General features: G+C 52.2%; 6 protein-coding genes across 6 annotated transcripts in view; 4 read left to right on the top strand and 2 right to left on the bottom strand.

The window, feature by feature from the left end:
* Positions 1 to 385: 385 nt before the first annotated feature.
* On the bottom strand, positions 386 to 1973 carry BU25DRAFT_409310 (carbohydrate-binding module family 50 protein). The gene is made up of 2 exons (XM_033706025.1): positions 567 to 1973; positions 386 to 528 (listed from the first exon to the last, which is right to left on the bottom strand). Exons 1-2 carry the CDS (start codon positions 1576 to 1578, stop codon positions 455 to 457), a joined length of 1086 nt encoding a protein of 361 aa, XP_033563617.1. The 5' UTR covers positions 1579 to 1973; the 3' UTR covers positions 386 to 454.
* A 660-nt stretch (positions 1974 to 2633) lies between these two features.
* Positions 2634 to 4394, top strand: BU25DRAFT_21780 (uncharacterized protein). The gene has a single exon (XM_033701280.1). It carries the CDS (start codon positions 2793 to 2795, stop codon positions 3915 to 3917), a length of 1125 nt encoding a protein of 374 aa, XP_033563616.1. The 5' UTR covers positions 2634 to 2792; the 3' UTR covers positions 3918 to 4394.
* Positions 4395 to 5660, top strand: BU25DRAFT_21779 (uncharacterized protein). Its single transcript, XM_033701279.1, has one exon. The coding sequence runs from the start codon at positions 4872 to 4874 to the stop codon at positions 5577 to 5579; it is 708 nt and encodes a 235-aa protein (XP_033563615.1). The 5' UTR covers positions 4395 to 4871; the 3' UTR covers positions 5580 to 5660.
* Positions 5661 to 6359: 699 nt separating this feature from the next.
* Positions 6360 to 7365, top strand: BU25DRAFT_489989 (DUF55-domain-containing protein). The gene is made up of 2 exons (XM_033711464.1): positions 6360 to 6535; positions 6587 to 7365. The coding sequence occupies exons 1-2, from the start codon at positions 6366 to 6368 to the stop codon at positions 7254 to 7256; spliced, it is 840 nt and encodes a 279-aa protein (XP_033563614.1). The 5' UTR covers positions 6360 to 6365; the 3' UTR covers positions 7257 to 7365.
* Positions 7297 to 9619, bottom strand: BU25DRAFT_21767 (alpha/beta-hydrolase). Its single transcript, XM_033701278.1, has 2 exons — positions 8730 to 9619; positions 7297 to 8680 (listed from the first exon to the last, which is right to left on the bottom strand). The coding sequence occupies exons 1-2, from the start codon at positions 9118 to 9120 to the stop codon at positions 7338 to 7340; spliced, it is 1734 nt and encodes a 577-aa protein (XP_033563613.1). The 5' UTR covers positions 9121 to 9619; the 3' UTR covers positions 7297 to 7337.
* A 1259-nt stretch (positions 9620 to 10878) lies between these two features.
* The window catches only part of BU25DRAFT_389615 (uncharacterized protein), a gene marked incomplete at its 3' end in the record, with an annotated part of 6737 nt that continues 3615 nt past the window's right edge, over positions 10879 to 14000 (top strand). The window contains exons 1-3 of the mRNA XM_033704526.1: positions 10879 to 12061; positions 12111 to 12962; positions 13013 to 13991. Of these exons, the coding sequence (XP_033563612.1) occupies positions 11304 to 12061; positions 12111 to 12962; positions 13013 to 13991 (2589 nt within the window). The 5' untranslated portion in view covers positions 10879 to 11303. The remainder of the gene's footprint in view (positions 12062 to 12110; positions 12963 to 13012; positions 13992 to 14000) is intronic.

The following is a 14000-nucleotide window of genomic DNA, read 5'->3' as shown; positions in this document are numbered from 1 at the left end:
AGAACATGGGTGGGTTTCCTGGGTCTTTTGGTAAGGGGCAGGCTGACAGAAAGACATTCGAGAGTCTTCGTCTTCTTTCCTGTTTTGAGGTCTCCAGAAGGCCAACGCTTTAGAGCTGAAAGCCTTGGAAATAGGGAGGACAGGAATTTAATTTGAATACCTTCCAGTGCAGTCCACCGACGCTCCAGCGTTACCCAAACTTTAGACGGCCGGTGGCTCGTATTGAAAAATGGCAGACTAGAAGTCGTTTCACAAGGCACTGCAGGGCGGCCTCAGACACAGAGAACACGGCCCGCGGGCATCGTGATTTGGAACGTATATTCAGGCGCAACTCCAGCTTTCTGGACACATAGATGCTGGCGGAGCCTTTTTGGAGAAACTTGGGTGCGGCGTGTTATGAAGTGATCGTTGAACATGGCCATACAAGCCTTTTATATACTAGCTAGCGTCTTTGTCATGGAACCAGACATGCAACTCTCCTCCATAAGCTCAGACGAATTCCAAGCACCCATTTCTGTTGCCAATCCTCTCATCGAGGTTGAGTGTCCTCGTGTGCCACGAAGGACCAAGCTCAGCCTCGAGCTCCTGTCCACCACGGCTCAACCTAACGTTCCTCGCTGACGCACCGAAGTTGCCTCCACCACGGCTACCGCCACCAGGCACCTGCAAGTTCTGGCCAGGCCAGATCTGGTCAGGGTTGGAGATGTTGTTGTGTCTAGCAAGGTCCTCATATGAGCAGTGCGAGAACCTGCTCGCGATGGCGCGGAGTGTGTCGCCCTGCTGGACGGTGTATGTCGAAGCGCCGTTGCTGCTGCCCTGCGACCAGCGGAGGCTACCGTTGTCGTTCTCGATGATCTGGTTCAGGCTGATGGTGCTGGACTGGTAGGAGCCGTCGGGGCGGCGGCACTGGGCGTGGAGATTGTAGTCGCCGTGGGCATCGAGGCGGATATCCCTCGATGAGGCAGTGAAGTTACCGCCGAAGTCACCACGGGAGCGCTCATCACCGCTGTTGCGGCGCTGCTCGTGGTGCTGGGGTGGTGGACCGCCGTGGTGTTGCTGGTTGTACTTCTGCTGCTCCTCTTGCTCCTTCTCCCACTTCTTCTTCTCATCGTGGTCATCCTTCCAGTCTGACACTGCATCCTGTGCCTTGTGCCCTGCAAAAGCACCGGAGATGGCGCCGATGATGGTACCTGCGGTGCCGTGACCTGCTTGACCACCTAGCTTGTGGCCGCCGAAAGCACCTGCGGCACCACCAGCGATGCCACCCATGATGCCACGGTCGCCCTCTGGGTCACCTTCGCCATTGTACTGATTCTGGTAGCCCTGGTTGTGCGAGTTGCGACCTGAATTCGAGGAGTGTGCTGCAGCAGAAGGATACTGCTGGTACTGAGGAGGCTCCTGACCGTAGCCTCCCTGGCCACCGCCATGCTGCTGCTGGCCGTAACCGTTGTTCCCGCCCTGGTTATAAAATTCGCTGGCCTCACCACGGCCTTGCTGCTGACCATAGTCACCGCTGTTGTTGTAGTTGTCCTGACCGTAGCCGCCCTGCTGGCCGTATCCGCCTTGGTTGTAAGACATGTTGATGGTTTGTGGTAGTAGTGAACGGGTCAAGAGGTTATTCAATCTGTAAAAGCGCAGCGAAGTCTCTGTCACCGACCCATATCTTTATATACTGCCCCTCATGCCCCCTCTCTGCGGTGTCATCATACGCAGTGTCATCATACGCATCATACGAAAATTGTCTCAGCAACAAGCCGACACCGCCACTTTCTGCGGCGACTTTGTGGGGTTGAGCTGCGGTCCATCGTCACAGCAAATCCACCTCAGCCACACCTTGCCCAATAGAACAGACAATCTGAGACTGAGGTCGCGTTCTGCGGTCCATGCAACGGAAGAGTCGGCGTGAGTTGTGGTCGAGAACGGAGGCCACGTAGCGGGGCAGGGTTGGATATGCAGGGTCTCAGGGGTGGAGCCTAGCGCCGTTCTTATTTTTAGTCGTGACAAGGAGAGACTGGCCGTGTCAATTGCGCACCTCTTCTATCTCCACAAAGAGCTTCACAGTCTTCGACATCGATCGCGACATTGGTTTGCGCAGGTAACGATGTGTGATAGGCACTACAATCTTGTTGGTAGGCGCACGGGCGATGTGTGGAACAACGCTCGTGCGTGCGGGACGAAGGACCGTTGACAACGGTGAAGATTGGCGAGGGTCCGGAGCAGACGAAGAAGGTCGGTGTTGCTGGAGAGATGTCCAGGTAACCAGAGCGAGGCGCTGTTGTTGTTTTGTCTTTGTCGTAGCTTTCTCCAGAATTTCCTTTGTCAATCCGGAACTCTCCCGTCTTCAACGCCGTTTTATACCATCTCCTCTTTTGTCCACTTTTCCATTGCGACGACATCTCTTTATTTGCTGGACCTCCCAGCCGTTGTCCCAATTTCACACGGTGCAAACTCGTACGTTTTCTAACGCGGCGTAGATCCCGTACGAGAACAGCGGCTATTGGCCTTGGAAGAGCTGTAGATAACTGACGCTCCGTAAATGGCAGTTTCCGGCTCTCGGCCTTGTATCGTGGCTCAGATCCTGGAATCAGGACTGAGGTGAGGCTTTGAGCCGTTCTGTAACCGGCTCGGCAAGCTCTGGGCTGGCAGAGTAAGGTATGGCGAGCGTGCACGAACATTTGCGCAAATGAGATGTTTCACCGCCTATCTCCTTCCGAGACTCACGTGACAGATCTGCTGCTTATCTTGAGTCCAAAGCACACTTCTGCTGTTTTCAGTACAATTTTTTACAGGCAATGGATTCAAATGTTGACCGACAACTGGGCGTCAAGCCCACCTTCGCCCGAATGGATTCGCACCAGAACGAGTTTGTATATCACAACTTTGATTGTCCACCTGTGATTTCAACGGCACTTCACAGTCCATCACCCATGAGCCGAACCCGGGGTCTCCACCTGCTCAGCCTTCCCCGCGAAATTAGAGATCATATCTATTCCTACCTGCACCAGCCACTGCAGCTAAGATGGGAACTCAACAAACACAACATTCACTGCGTAGCGATCAAAGTGCCTAAGGCTCCAATCTCAGCTGTGTTTCAAACATGCACACGTTTGCATGACGAATACCGAGAGTCGCGTCTGTTGCGTACATTTGCTGCAACAATAACAACAACACGAGCAACGAACCACGAGACTACCGCTTCAACCAATCTGCAGTGTCATGCTGTTGAAGGATCAGTGATCATGCACGTCGAGCCAGCACCGATTGATCATGTCGCAAATCTACTGGCATCAATAAGAGATATTACCATATTGATGGACAACAAGCGCTCAATGACCGAAGACTCTACAATATGGAACGAATTGCGAACACTCGAATCACTGCTATCTCCCTTTCACCAAACACTGTCCACCATCCGAATCGGCATCCACCAGTGGCAGGACCCCCATCCACTACAAATGAACTCCCGGCGCGAAACAAAAGCCTACGCAGACCCGACTCTCAGCACATCATCATTCATGCCAACGCCAAACACCACATTCATGGGCAGACCACTCGTCCAACAAGCAGCTAGCTACCGTCTACAACTCGTCCTTCTCCGACTCCACCCATCAGATCAGAAAGACCTACTTGAGCGCTTCCACCGCCACAGGACCGGCGTTTATGTCTACAGCAATAAGCCGTCCCTGCGACTTGCCAAGGACGGCTTGTACTGGAAGAAGGATGAAACTGTGCGATCGTTTCCGATGAATTGTAGTTGGTTCAATATGCAGAGATCGATGAATTTGAACCTCAGGGATCGGTTTGATGCTTTTGGCGTTACGGATGCGTGGATTCAGAGAGAGTATGGGCCGAATGCAAGAAAGATGATGGAGTGGCGGGAGAAGAGGGGATCGGATGCTGTTGAGTGGGAGGCGTGATTGTTGCTGGTCAGCGAAGTGAGTTTGGGAGTCATTCAATTCTATGCGCAAAGGTATTTCGTAGATGTAATGTTTTTTTTTCACTGTAGACTTTTGTTCGAATTAGACCAAGCCTGACTAGACATAGAATTGTATCTTGAGGGCTTTGAGCACCAATTTCTACTTGACAAATCTTCTCAAAACTACTTCACCTGCACTCAAAACCACCATTCTACCAGGCCAAGCTGACTGCTTCCAGCTCACTTTTGAGTATTCCAAAATCGTAAGCCTCTCATTGGCAATCATCGATGTCCAGAAGCGTTCGAATACCTCCGGCCTGTGACTACCAAATCATGAATGCAAGGTATCATTCGGCCCCAAACCCTCCCATTCAGCACCCAAAGAGTAGCGCGTGTCGTTTTTGGCTTCCACAGCGGACCTGTAACCTGCCGCTCATGTCTCGTCTAAGTTGGGTCTCATCACCAATCTTCCTCTTCCAAGCCAACGGTTGACCAATCCGAGCCATTATCCTAGCAGCTTCCGTGTCGCTGAAGCAATCAAGCACACGCTGTATGTACTTTTCAAGTGTTTCATCACCGAGACCGACGTCCGACTGCAAGCTGTAACTTCCCAACCCATCGTTACATACAAAAAGATGCGCACTAGTGTGTCGCAGATGATGGATCCCCCATAGGTCGAAATTCCCCGCTGTATGGAACGTGGCAGATGGTCCACTTACTTCGTCAAAATCGAACGTGAATCTGCAAGCTCTCTGCCTGAGGCTGAAGCAGCCTAGCATGGAAGGCGATCCCAGATCGTGGAAATCTTGCTTTTTGCCCATTCGCCGCTCGATGCTTTTTCTAGTCGTCGTGGTCCTTCCCGTAACACTGGTCTGTATGGTTTGCGCGACCACTACTCCCAAAGATCGATGGTTGCCGATAAGTTTCTGGAACAAGGAGCTTCTCGATACTCTTCATGACCGTTACAGTCATACATCATCAGCTTCCCAATCATAGATTTCTGCTTCTCGGAGCCCACATTGAGGTTTTGGCGACTAACGTGGAAGTGCCGCTCCAAGTTGTTGCCTTCCTTGCACCTGAGTATGGCACTCCATACGTGGCCCCATTAGCGCTTGTCACGTACAACGAGGCTCAGAAATCCTGTCTCCGGCTTGCAACTACTGAAGCTGTGGAAGTGTTTATGCCGGACATCATGTGGGTGCCAGCATTCCAAGTCATTGGTACGGTCGAAGATCGTCTAGCGCTGGTATCGCTTGCAATTCTTTATGCTGCGGATAAGGAGTTTGAGTTCGTGGAGCATAGGGTTCCTGTCATTGTTTGGTGTCGGGTCCATCTGGCGAAGATGGTGAAGCGGGATGGGACGAAGAAGCGAGAAGCCGAGCACGTATTGCAGCTGAAGCGGGCCCAAGCACAAATGGTCAACCAGGCTGTCTCAGTTGATCAGGCGGAACAAACTTCGCAGCCTGCAGCGAAGCGCGCAAGGCTCGACAATGTATCCAGCAACGACGCTGCCCTTATCCCAGCCCCCTTCTGCGCTAGCTCTTGCACCTGCCAGCCAACTACTGAGCCGCAATGGCCAGCTCACAAACGCACAGGCGCGCCAGCAAGAGCAGCTGTTTGTATGGTAGAGCCAGAACACAGAAGCCTAGAGGATGATGGATGATGTATTCCGCGAAGGCAAGGTTGGTACGCAAGAGTATATCGATTTGTTGGCTAGCGTTGATGCGCGAAATGAGCAAACGAATGACCTCATCGTTGCAGGCATATTCATAGCCAACGAGCTGCATACCGAGATTAACGGCGAACTTCAAAAACTAATCAGCCATAACGAGGACCTCAAAGTTTGGATGCGGTGGTCTCTCAAGAAAGTTGGGGTTGGTGATCTGTCTGAGAACTTACATATCGTGTCAGTGCAAGATTTGCCTCGCCTTCTTGGACACTTTTTAGGTGACGCGAGACTTACTGCTGCAACGACTTCCAATCTGTCTGCGACGAGTAGTGTGGGAATGGTCCCAGAGTCGGCTCGTAGGAGGTCACGTGCGTCGACTTGTCTATGGATAGGGCTATAGACTAACCCTCGTTGTTTGGATTAGGGTCAAAGACAGTGTATATGATTCAGACTGGCAGCAAACACATATGACCGTGGAATTCGACCTGATGGGCTCTCATGGTGCTCATCTCCAAAGGTCGAAGTTAGAGATACGACATTCACCACTTCGCAGTAAACGCTGCCTGCTTTAGTCTTGCCCTCCAGATAAAGAGTTGTGTGCAGCATCTGCTCAGTTGCTATTGGTGATTCGTGATGGCAGTGCGAGGAAGGAAAGTGGAAATGGAAGGGAAGGGTGAGCTTTGGGGAAGGACCCTGAAATTCCTGGCCAATCACGTTATACCAGGCCAGGTTCCTTCCTGTAGCAACAACCAGCTCGCCCGTCTTCACAACACACTCACGATGGCTGGAACACGTCGATCCACGCGTCAGACGACTAAATCTACTCCAAAGTACAACGACGATAGCTCATCGTCGTCTGAACAGGCAAAGTCGAAGCGCAATGTCAAAAATTCGATGCGTCAGAAGCGCGCACGTCAAGAGGATGCAGATGAAGACGTGAAGGACTACAGGTATGTTTCCTCGGCTCTGTCTGTAAACCATCCATATGCTCAACACTATAGCAACCCACCTCCAGCCAAAAAGAGCACAAAGTCGAAGACAGAAACGAAGAATACCGTAGTCGAACCCAAGCCCTCGAAGATCACAGTACCGCCTGCAGCCCCCTCGAGCGACTTGAACCGCGACGCCAGTGGCAATCAAGAAGTCTTTTGGCTACTAAAAGCTGAGCCCCTACCACGCTACGAGAACGGCATCAATGTAGCCTTCTCGATCGACGATCTGGCCGCATGCACGAAGCCAGAACCTTGGGGCGGCGTACGCAACCCACAAGCACGCAACAACATGCAAGCCATGCGCAAAGGTGACCTGGGCTTCTTCTACCACAGCAATGCAAAGCCATCAGGGGTCGTGGGTATACTGAAAGTCGTTGAGGAGGCAAAGGTCGACGAGACCGCGTTCGACAGCAAAGACCCATATTACGATTCAAAGAGCAACAGAGCAAAGCCAAAGTGGTACTGTGTTGGTGTCGAGTTTGTTAGGAAGTTCGACAATGTTGTGGATCTCAAAAGCATCAAAGATAACGCAGCGGCCAGAGGCAAGCTGGAAGACATGCAGCTGATCACAAACGGACGGTTGAGCGTATGCCGCGTGCGCAAGGAAGAGTGGGATTTCATCCTTGACATGGCTGAGAGCAAGCACAAAGGAGAGGCGAATACAGATCGAACTCTGTGAGAGCAGGTAACAGTCTCTTTCATGTATGAGAGACAAGTCTCGGTTCAACTATACGTATTGCAGAGCAGCAAGGACCAATGCTCAATACTGGAGGCCCTCAATGATCTTTGGACTATTGAAGAATGCACACCTCTCGACCAGCTTCTGCTGCTGCACAACATCTGGCGAACCCACACCGCTCAACGGCCACCAGCCCTCCCATGGACCACCAATCGTCATGACGTGCGTCAGATTTGGAGCACTGTACGCGCCAAGCCAGCCTTTTACAGTCACCTCACCCTCCTGCGTTGGGTGACCATTCGTCGCAAACGCACTCCACGATCGACTCGCGCGCTCCTGCAGCGCATAGTCCGATGCCGTCAAGTTTATTGGGTTTCCGGAGTTGTTGTATGCTTGGATATTGCCAAAGACATACGCGATCTCAGACGTATGGACTACTCCCAGGTGCGACACATTGATGGTATGTTCCAGAATTGGATCCAGGATGGTTTGGTTGAAATCGTAGTGAAACACCGGTGCGGCATACGTCTTATGCATTGCAGCGCCCAGGTAGATCGATGGACATACCATCAAAATATCTCTGAAGATGCGCGCCGATCGATAGAACTCCGCTGTCAAATTGGTACCAGACGGTGGAGCAAATTCAGCAACGGGGTACAGATCCAGGAGGTCCTCTAGGGACTGTTCTGACAATGCTGGGAGGTACGAGCGAACAAAGACATATGTGTCCTCTGCTGTTGCGATACTGACATTGGTGTAGAAATTCAAGTCGTCCTGAGTCCATCCTGTCATGAATGTCGCTTTGCCAAATCGACCTTCATCGATCAATTGACTCGGCGGCGCAGGCAGGAAGTCGCCATCGACCACCGGCAACCAGATGTCACCGATATTGTGATTAATATCGCTTGCATACGTGGTGATTGAGGCATTCAACAACGTCTCTGTGTCCATACCACGCAGACAAGCAATGGTTTCAGGAGTCTGCAGATCGGTGGTATTGCATCCAACGAAGTCTACCAACGCAGACAAGGCATCTCTTGAGAAGTTGCCAGTGATACCTGGTTCGAGGGACTGCGACTCTGCGATGCCTTTCTGGAACGGAAGTGGTTTCGTTCCTCCGTACGCAAGGATGTGCATGCCAACCGCGAGCCCACCAGATGATTGCCCAAAGATGGTGATGTTTTCCGGATCACCACCAAAAATCTCGATGTTGTCGCGAACCCATTCTATGGCAAGGCGTTGGTCTCGAAGTCCGGCATTCTCGCTACCCTCCCCCCTCAGGTAATCTGATTGCACGAAACCGAAGAAGCCCAGACGATAGTTCATTGCAACATGGATAACTGGATTACCGCCCTCAACGGATTGCTGGATCAACCCATCGGGCTTGAAAGTTGGTTCCATGTTCGAGCCCCACCAGAAGCTGCCTGTTCTCTTGTCAACTGATTCAACGACCGCGCTTACACTGAAACTTACCACCGTGGATCCACACCATGACCGGCAACTTCCTATAGCCATGGGTATCATTGAGACTTGGTCTGATGATGTTCAGGTTCAAGCAGTCCTCCGAAACGTCCGTGACATTGCCTTGTCCTAAGGGCGGAGACGACTTTCCGAGCGGCTGCGGACAAGCGACCCCAGGCTTTGTGGCATCGATGACTGATCCCGGTGCTGGCAGGTACAGGCGCGGTGGCTTGAACCTGTTCTCTCCACTCGTGTCTTGTCCATATGGGATACCAAAGAAGTGTTGGATGCCATCGCGCTCAATACCACGATACGTTACGCCACAGGATGCATCATGGACGTGGAGTGCGCGCGCTGCAGCGCCGATGCCACAGACCAGGCCGGCCAAGAGACAGGTCTTCATGTTGGTGCCGAATGCTGACTGCCTCTACGTGGGCTCAGAAGGCCCTTTTGAACACTGCCTCTGTTTATCAGTTCAAGTTTTACACGTTTGCCCTTCCAACACTGAGCTGTTTGCTAGGCGCCGCGCGAAGTAAGGGAGCCAAGGCGGACGTTATATGTCTCATAGTTTCATTTCGCCAGCCGTCTCTCACTATCAAGGCAACGAGTGAGTCCAAACCAACGGTCTGCTGCCCGACGAGATTAGAAGGTGCAAGTCTGTGTGACATCAGCACCGGCGAAAGTCTATGTGTAGAGCTGATCGGACTTGCCCCAGTAGGCATCGAAACTGGGAACAATGCTCTGTTGGTGGAGAGATCTCTGAACGTCGAACTGATCTCGGCACCTATGCGTTCCCTCCTTAACAAGCAGGTGCAAAGCCTCCGCGGAGTACAGCAAGGCTTCGGTGTCCCTACGTGCCTCAAACGGCCCGTTACTGTCGTACACAACGATTTGTGACACCTTGAAAGCGTTGGGCCGACCAGGTACCGGGCTGAGCTGTCACATCGGATGCACAGCTCATGATGTAGGTGGGGTTCCGATGCGGGGATAAGCATAAGCATGGAGCGCATGCTGGCGAGGTTCGTCATAGCGATCTGCAAGGTTGTTCGCCTATGCACAGGGCGACCCTTTGGGAGGACGTAAGGTCTCCATCCATCCACCATTGTTCACACTCAGCATGGACATATCTCATTTGAAGTTGATTGTACCCGAAGAACACAACCTATGACATCATGCAACAACTCAAAACTCTGCCACGGGCCTGCTGACGTGTTGGGCTACACAACTAGATTGATCTGAGACATTTACGATCCGTCGACGTTTGGATCGCATACGCTTCTGCTCCACCGTCTTGAGCAACAAATTCCTCGGGTTTGCCGACGAGCACGTTGAGTGCAATGACGCGACCAACAGGCATTTGGACGGCGAGCGCATGAGTCATGCAACAACCTCTCACAGGTGGTCAATAACCACCGTCGGCAACTCCACAGGCCCGAACATGAACCGAGTCCCCATAGACGCGAAGAAGCATGCGCAAGCTTTCCAATGGGCGTCTTTCCATCTTTTCTTGTGTCTGACCATCTGTCACCAGCCGACCTTGGTGATGAGCGCATCGCATCCTACGATGTCGTGACAACTTCCCCTGCCTTGGCCAACGACAACACCTCAACCCTCGCACTAAGGTGCATCCCTGAGTAGAGACACCGTGTAGCAAGACAGGTTCGCCTTTTGGACCTCCGGCGTGAACGGAGTCTTGCGATGCTATAGTTGTGACGTAGAAGAGCTCGGTCCTGTATGCCCTCCTACGTTTTTCACTTACAGTGACTGCACCTACCTTCATGCTCACTGTCGTGCTCGCTGCCACCCGGTCGTTATCGTATGCCCCATCCTGTCTCGCGGTGGCCCTTCGCGCTGTTGTTGTGCCCAATTACAAGGTGACTATATCTGTAACAAGCCAGATGTGCCGCCTTGGACATCAAGAGTCCAACGCGTAGGGCTGAAAGAGCAGCCAACACACCCGCGCAAAGGGCTGATGGTAGCGCACCCGAGGAGGGGCAGCCGTGCGATATTGCATAGTGGTGGGGGCTGTCGTCGCTGCGCAATGTGCAGTTCGTAAGGCCAAAGTGTTTCTTGGCGCAGACCAGCGCGCTGCACGGACATCTAAAGCATTGCTGTCCACCAAGTTAGCTCTCATACTTCTCACAAGTGCTTCGGAGCTACGGCTAGACGTAGATCTTTTGTTCATACCTGTTGCCCTTTGCACATCATACATCGCATCCACGCGCAAGCGCTGCCTTCCTGGTTGCAGTCGTGGCTAAAAGCTGCTTCCCTCGCGCGATCATGACTTGTCAGCCCTGCTTCAGCCTCACGCCATGGCATAGGCTGCGCCCCCACTCTGAGTGTTCAAGTGACAGCCTGCCCTAACCACCAGCTTTCTACTGTGCAGCTCGTCCCGGCCCTGTTCTTTTCTATCATGTAGTCAACCATATCTTTTGCTTTTTTTTTTTGCATTCACAACAAACTCGACAGCTAATATTCGTATGTTCGGTGTGACTGAGCCACTTTGCAATACCAATTCCTTCAGCCTGCCTCGAGGCTACGATATCTTCCTCTATCGCTCGCGCATACAGACCGAACCACGACTCGATGCGACTGTTGTATACCGCAAGCGATGGGAGGCTCAGTTGGACGAAGGACTATATTGGTAACGAGGAGATTCCTCCCTATGCGATCCTCTCGCACACCTGGGGGGAGCAGGAAGTGATCTTCGATGATCTGAAGAGCCTTACTAGTGTAGAGGACACTGATGCAAAGAGCAAGGCTGGTTGGGACAAGATGCGCTTCTGCGCACAACAGGCAAAGCGTGACAGTCTGGACTACTTCTGGGTAGACACCTGCTGCATCGACAAGTCAAATAGCTCAGAGCTCCAAGAAGCGATCAACTCCATGTTTTGCTGGTACCAGAACGCGAAGAAGTGTTATGTCTACCTTTCAGACGTGGAGTATAACACTTTAGATGCGGATAGTGAGTCATCCCGGAGGTGGAAGCCGGCCTTCAGGAAGAGCAGGTGGTTTACCCGAGGTTGGACACTCCAGGAGCTACTTGCTCCTAGATCGGTCGAGTTCTTCTCTAAAGAGGGAGAGCTGCTGGGGGACAAGAGGTCGCTTCGAGATACCATTCACGAGATTACAGGGATACCTATCGAAGCTCTGTTGGGAAGCCAGTTATCTCAGTTTAGCACAGCTGAACGTTTCTCTTGGGCGGCAAACCGACAGACAAAACGTGAAGAAGATGAAGCGTATTGTCTGCTGGGTATATTCGGCATCTACTTACCGCTCATATATGGAGAGCAACGGCTCGGTGCGATGAAGCGGCTGCTGAATGAACTTGAATCACCTGCAATGTAAGCTCTGGCACTGGTGCTCCGGCGCAATACCGCTTACATGCCCTAGTAAACTTTCTCAAGCCATCAAGGAAGACACCAAGATCGTTAGAGGCCATGTTCCTGCTATTATGTCTGGGATAGATATGGTCCGACAAGACCAGGACTCGGCAAAGTACCGCAGGCTTCTGGACTGGATATCAGCTTCAGATTACCCTACCCAGCAATCGGACATCATAAAGCGAAGGCAGGAAGGGACGGGCCAGTGGTTTCTGGACGCGCCTGAAACAGCACGGTGGCTCAACACGGCGATGGCGACTCTCTTCTGCCCAGGTATCCCGGGGGCCGGCAAGACCATGATAGCAGCTATCGCGATCGATTATTTGCTTGATACAGTGCAGAGCGACTCATGTGGAGTCGTCTACGTGTACTGTAACTACAAAGCTCAGGAGGAGCAAGATGCTTCAAGCCTGCTAGCAGCCATTCTTAAGCAGCTAGTTCAGGGTCAATTGTCGACGGTGAACCACATAGAACGGTTGCATCAGAAGCATGCCAGCCGAGGGACTAAACCATCACTCGACGAAATCTACAACGCGCTCCAAAACGTGTTTGCGTGCTACGCTTCTGTTCATATAGTGATTGATGCACTGGACGAATGTCAGAATGCTACTCGCCGCCAACTTCTCGCAAAACTCCATGATCTTCAGGCGGGAAGGGATGTTCGTTTTATGGTCACAGCCCGGTTTATGCCAGACATTCAGGATGACTTTGAAGGAGCGCTGAGGCTCGAGGTGCAGGCTAGCAGAGAGGACGTCAAGCGTTTCGTGGCCGGCCAGATATACCGACTGCCCACATGCATACAGGGCAGCGATGCGCTTCAGGAGATGGTGCAGGAAAAAATAGCGGATGCGGTGGACGGCATGTAAGTCTCTCATCGAACTCAGGTAGTGATGCGCACTTACACGTTCCTAGGTTTCTTCTTGCCCGCCTGCACGTAGACTCGCTGCTAGACAAACGAACAAGAAAGGATGTTAAGACAAGTCTTGCGAAAATTACAAAGGGCGCAGCCGCACTTGAAGACGCATACAGAGAGGCTCTTCACCGAATTGAAGGTCAGCTGGAAGGTGACTGCGGGCTGGCCAAGAAAGTCTTGTCGTGGATCACGTTCGCGAAGCGACCGCTTACTACTGCTGAGATATGCTGTGCCCTGGCGGTAGAGACCGGCGAAGCGGAGATCGACCCTGACAACGTACCCAATATCAAAGACCTAGTATCTGTATGCGCCGGCCTTGTCGTTGTCGACAGAGAGAGTGCGATCATCCGTCTCGTACACTACACTACACAGGAATACTTCGAGCGAACCGTAAATGTGTGGTATCCAGGCGGCCAGCTGCATATTGCTACCACATGCCTTACGTACCTTTCATTCAGCGCTTTCCAGGGCGGCAGCAGCTCTACTGACGAGGAGTTTGAGGAAAGATTACAGCAAAACAAATTCCTGGACTATGCGGCCAAGCACTGGGGACGCCATGCGAGAACCGTTGAAGCAGAGGTTGCCACTTTCGCCTGTAAGCTGCTCCAAGGGAAGTCTTTTCCAAGTGTTATACAAGTTTTAGGAGCCACATACTTTAGGTATAGAGGGTATAGTACGAAATATCCTGTGATTACAGCTTTGCATTACACAGCACGGTTTGGGCTACCTGGCATAACTAAAAAGATTCTGGACGCTACAGAAGATCTCATTCCAAAGGCAGTGAACGTTAGAGACAGTTATGGAAGCACTCCCTTGATCTCCGCAGCAGAGAACGGCCAGTATGAGGTGGTCCAGTTGCTGCTCGACAACAACGCCGACGTCAACGTGCAGGGTGGACGCTACGGCAACGCACTGCAGGCAGCTTCAGCTGGAGGCCACGAGCAGATAGTCAAGATGCTGCTCGACAAAGGCGCCAATGTCAACGCG

This window comes from Macroventuria anomochaeta (assembly GCF_010093625.1).
Source record: "Macroventuria anomochaeta strain CBS 525.71 unplaced genomic scaffold BU25scaffold_10, whole genome shotgun sequence".
In the NCBI taxonomy this organism is placed as follows: Eukaryota; Fungi; Ascomycota; class Dothideomycetes; order Pleosporales; family Didymellaceae; genus Macroventuria; species Macroventuria anomochaeta.
This window is presented reverse-complemented; position numbering and strand designations above follow the sequence as displayed.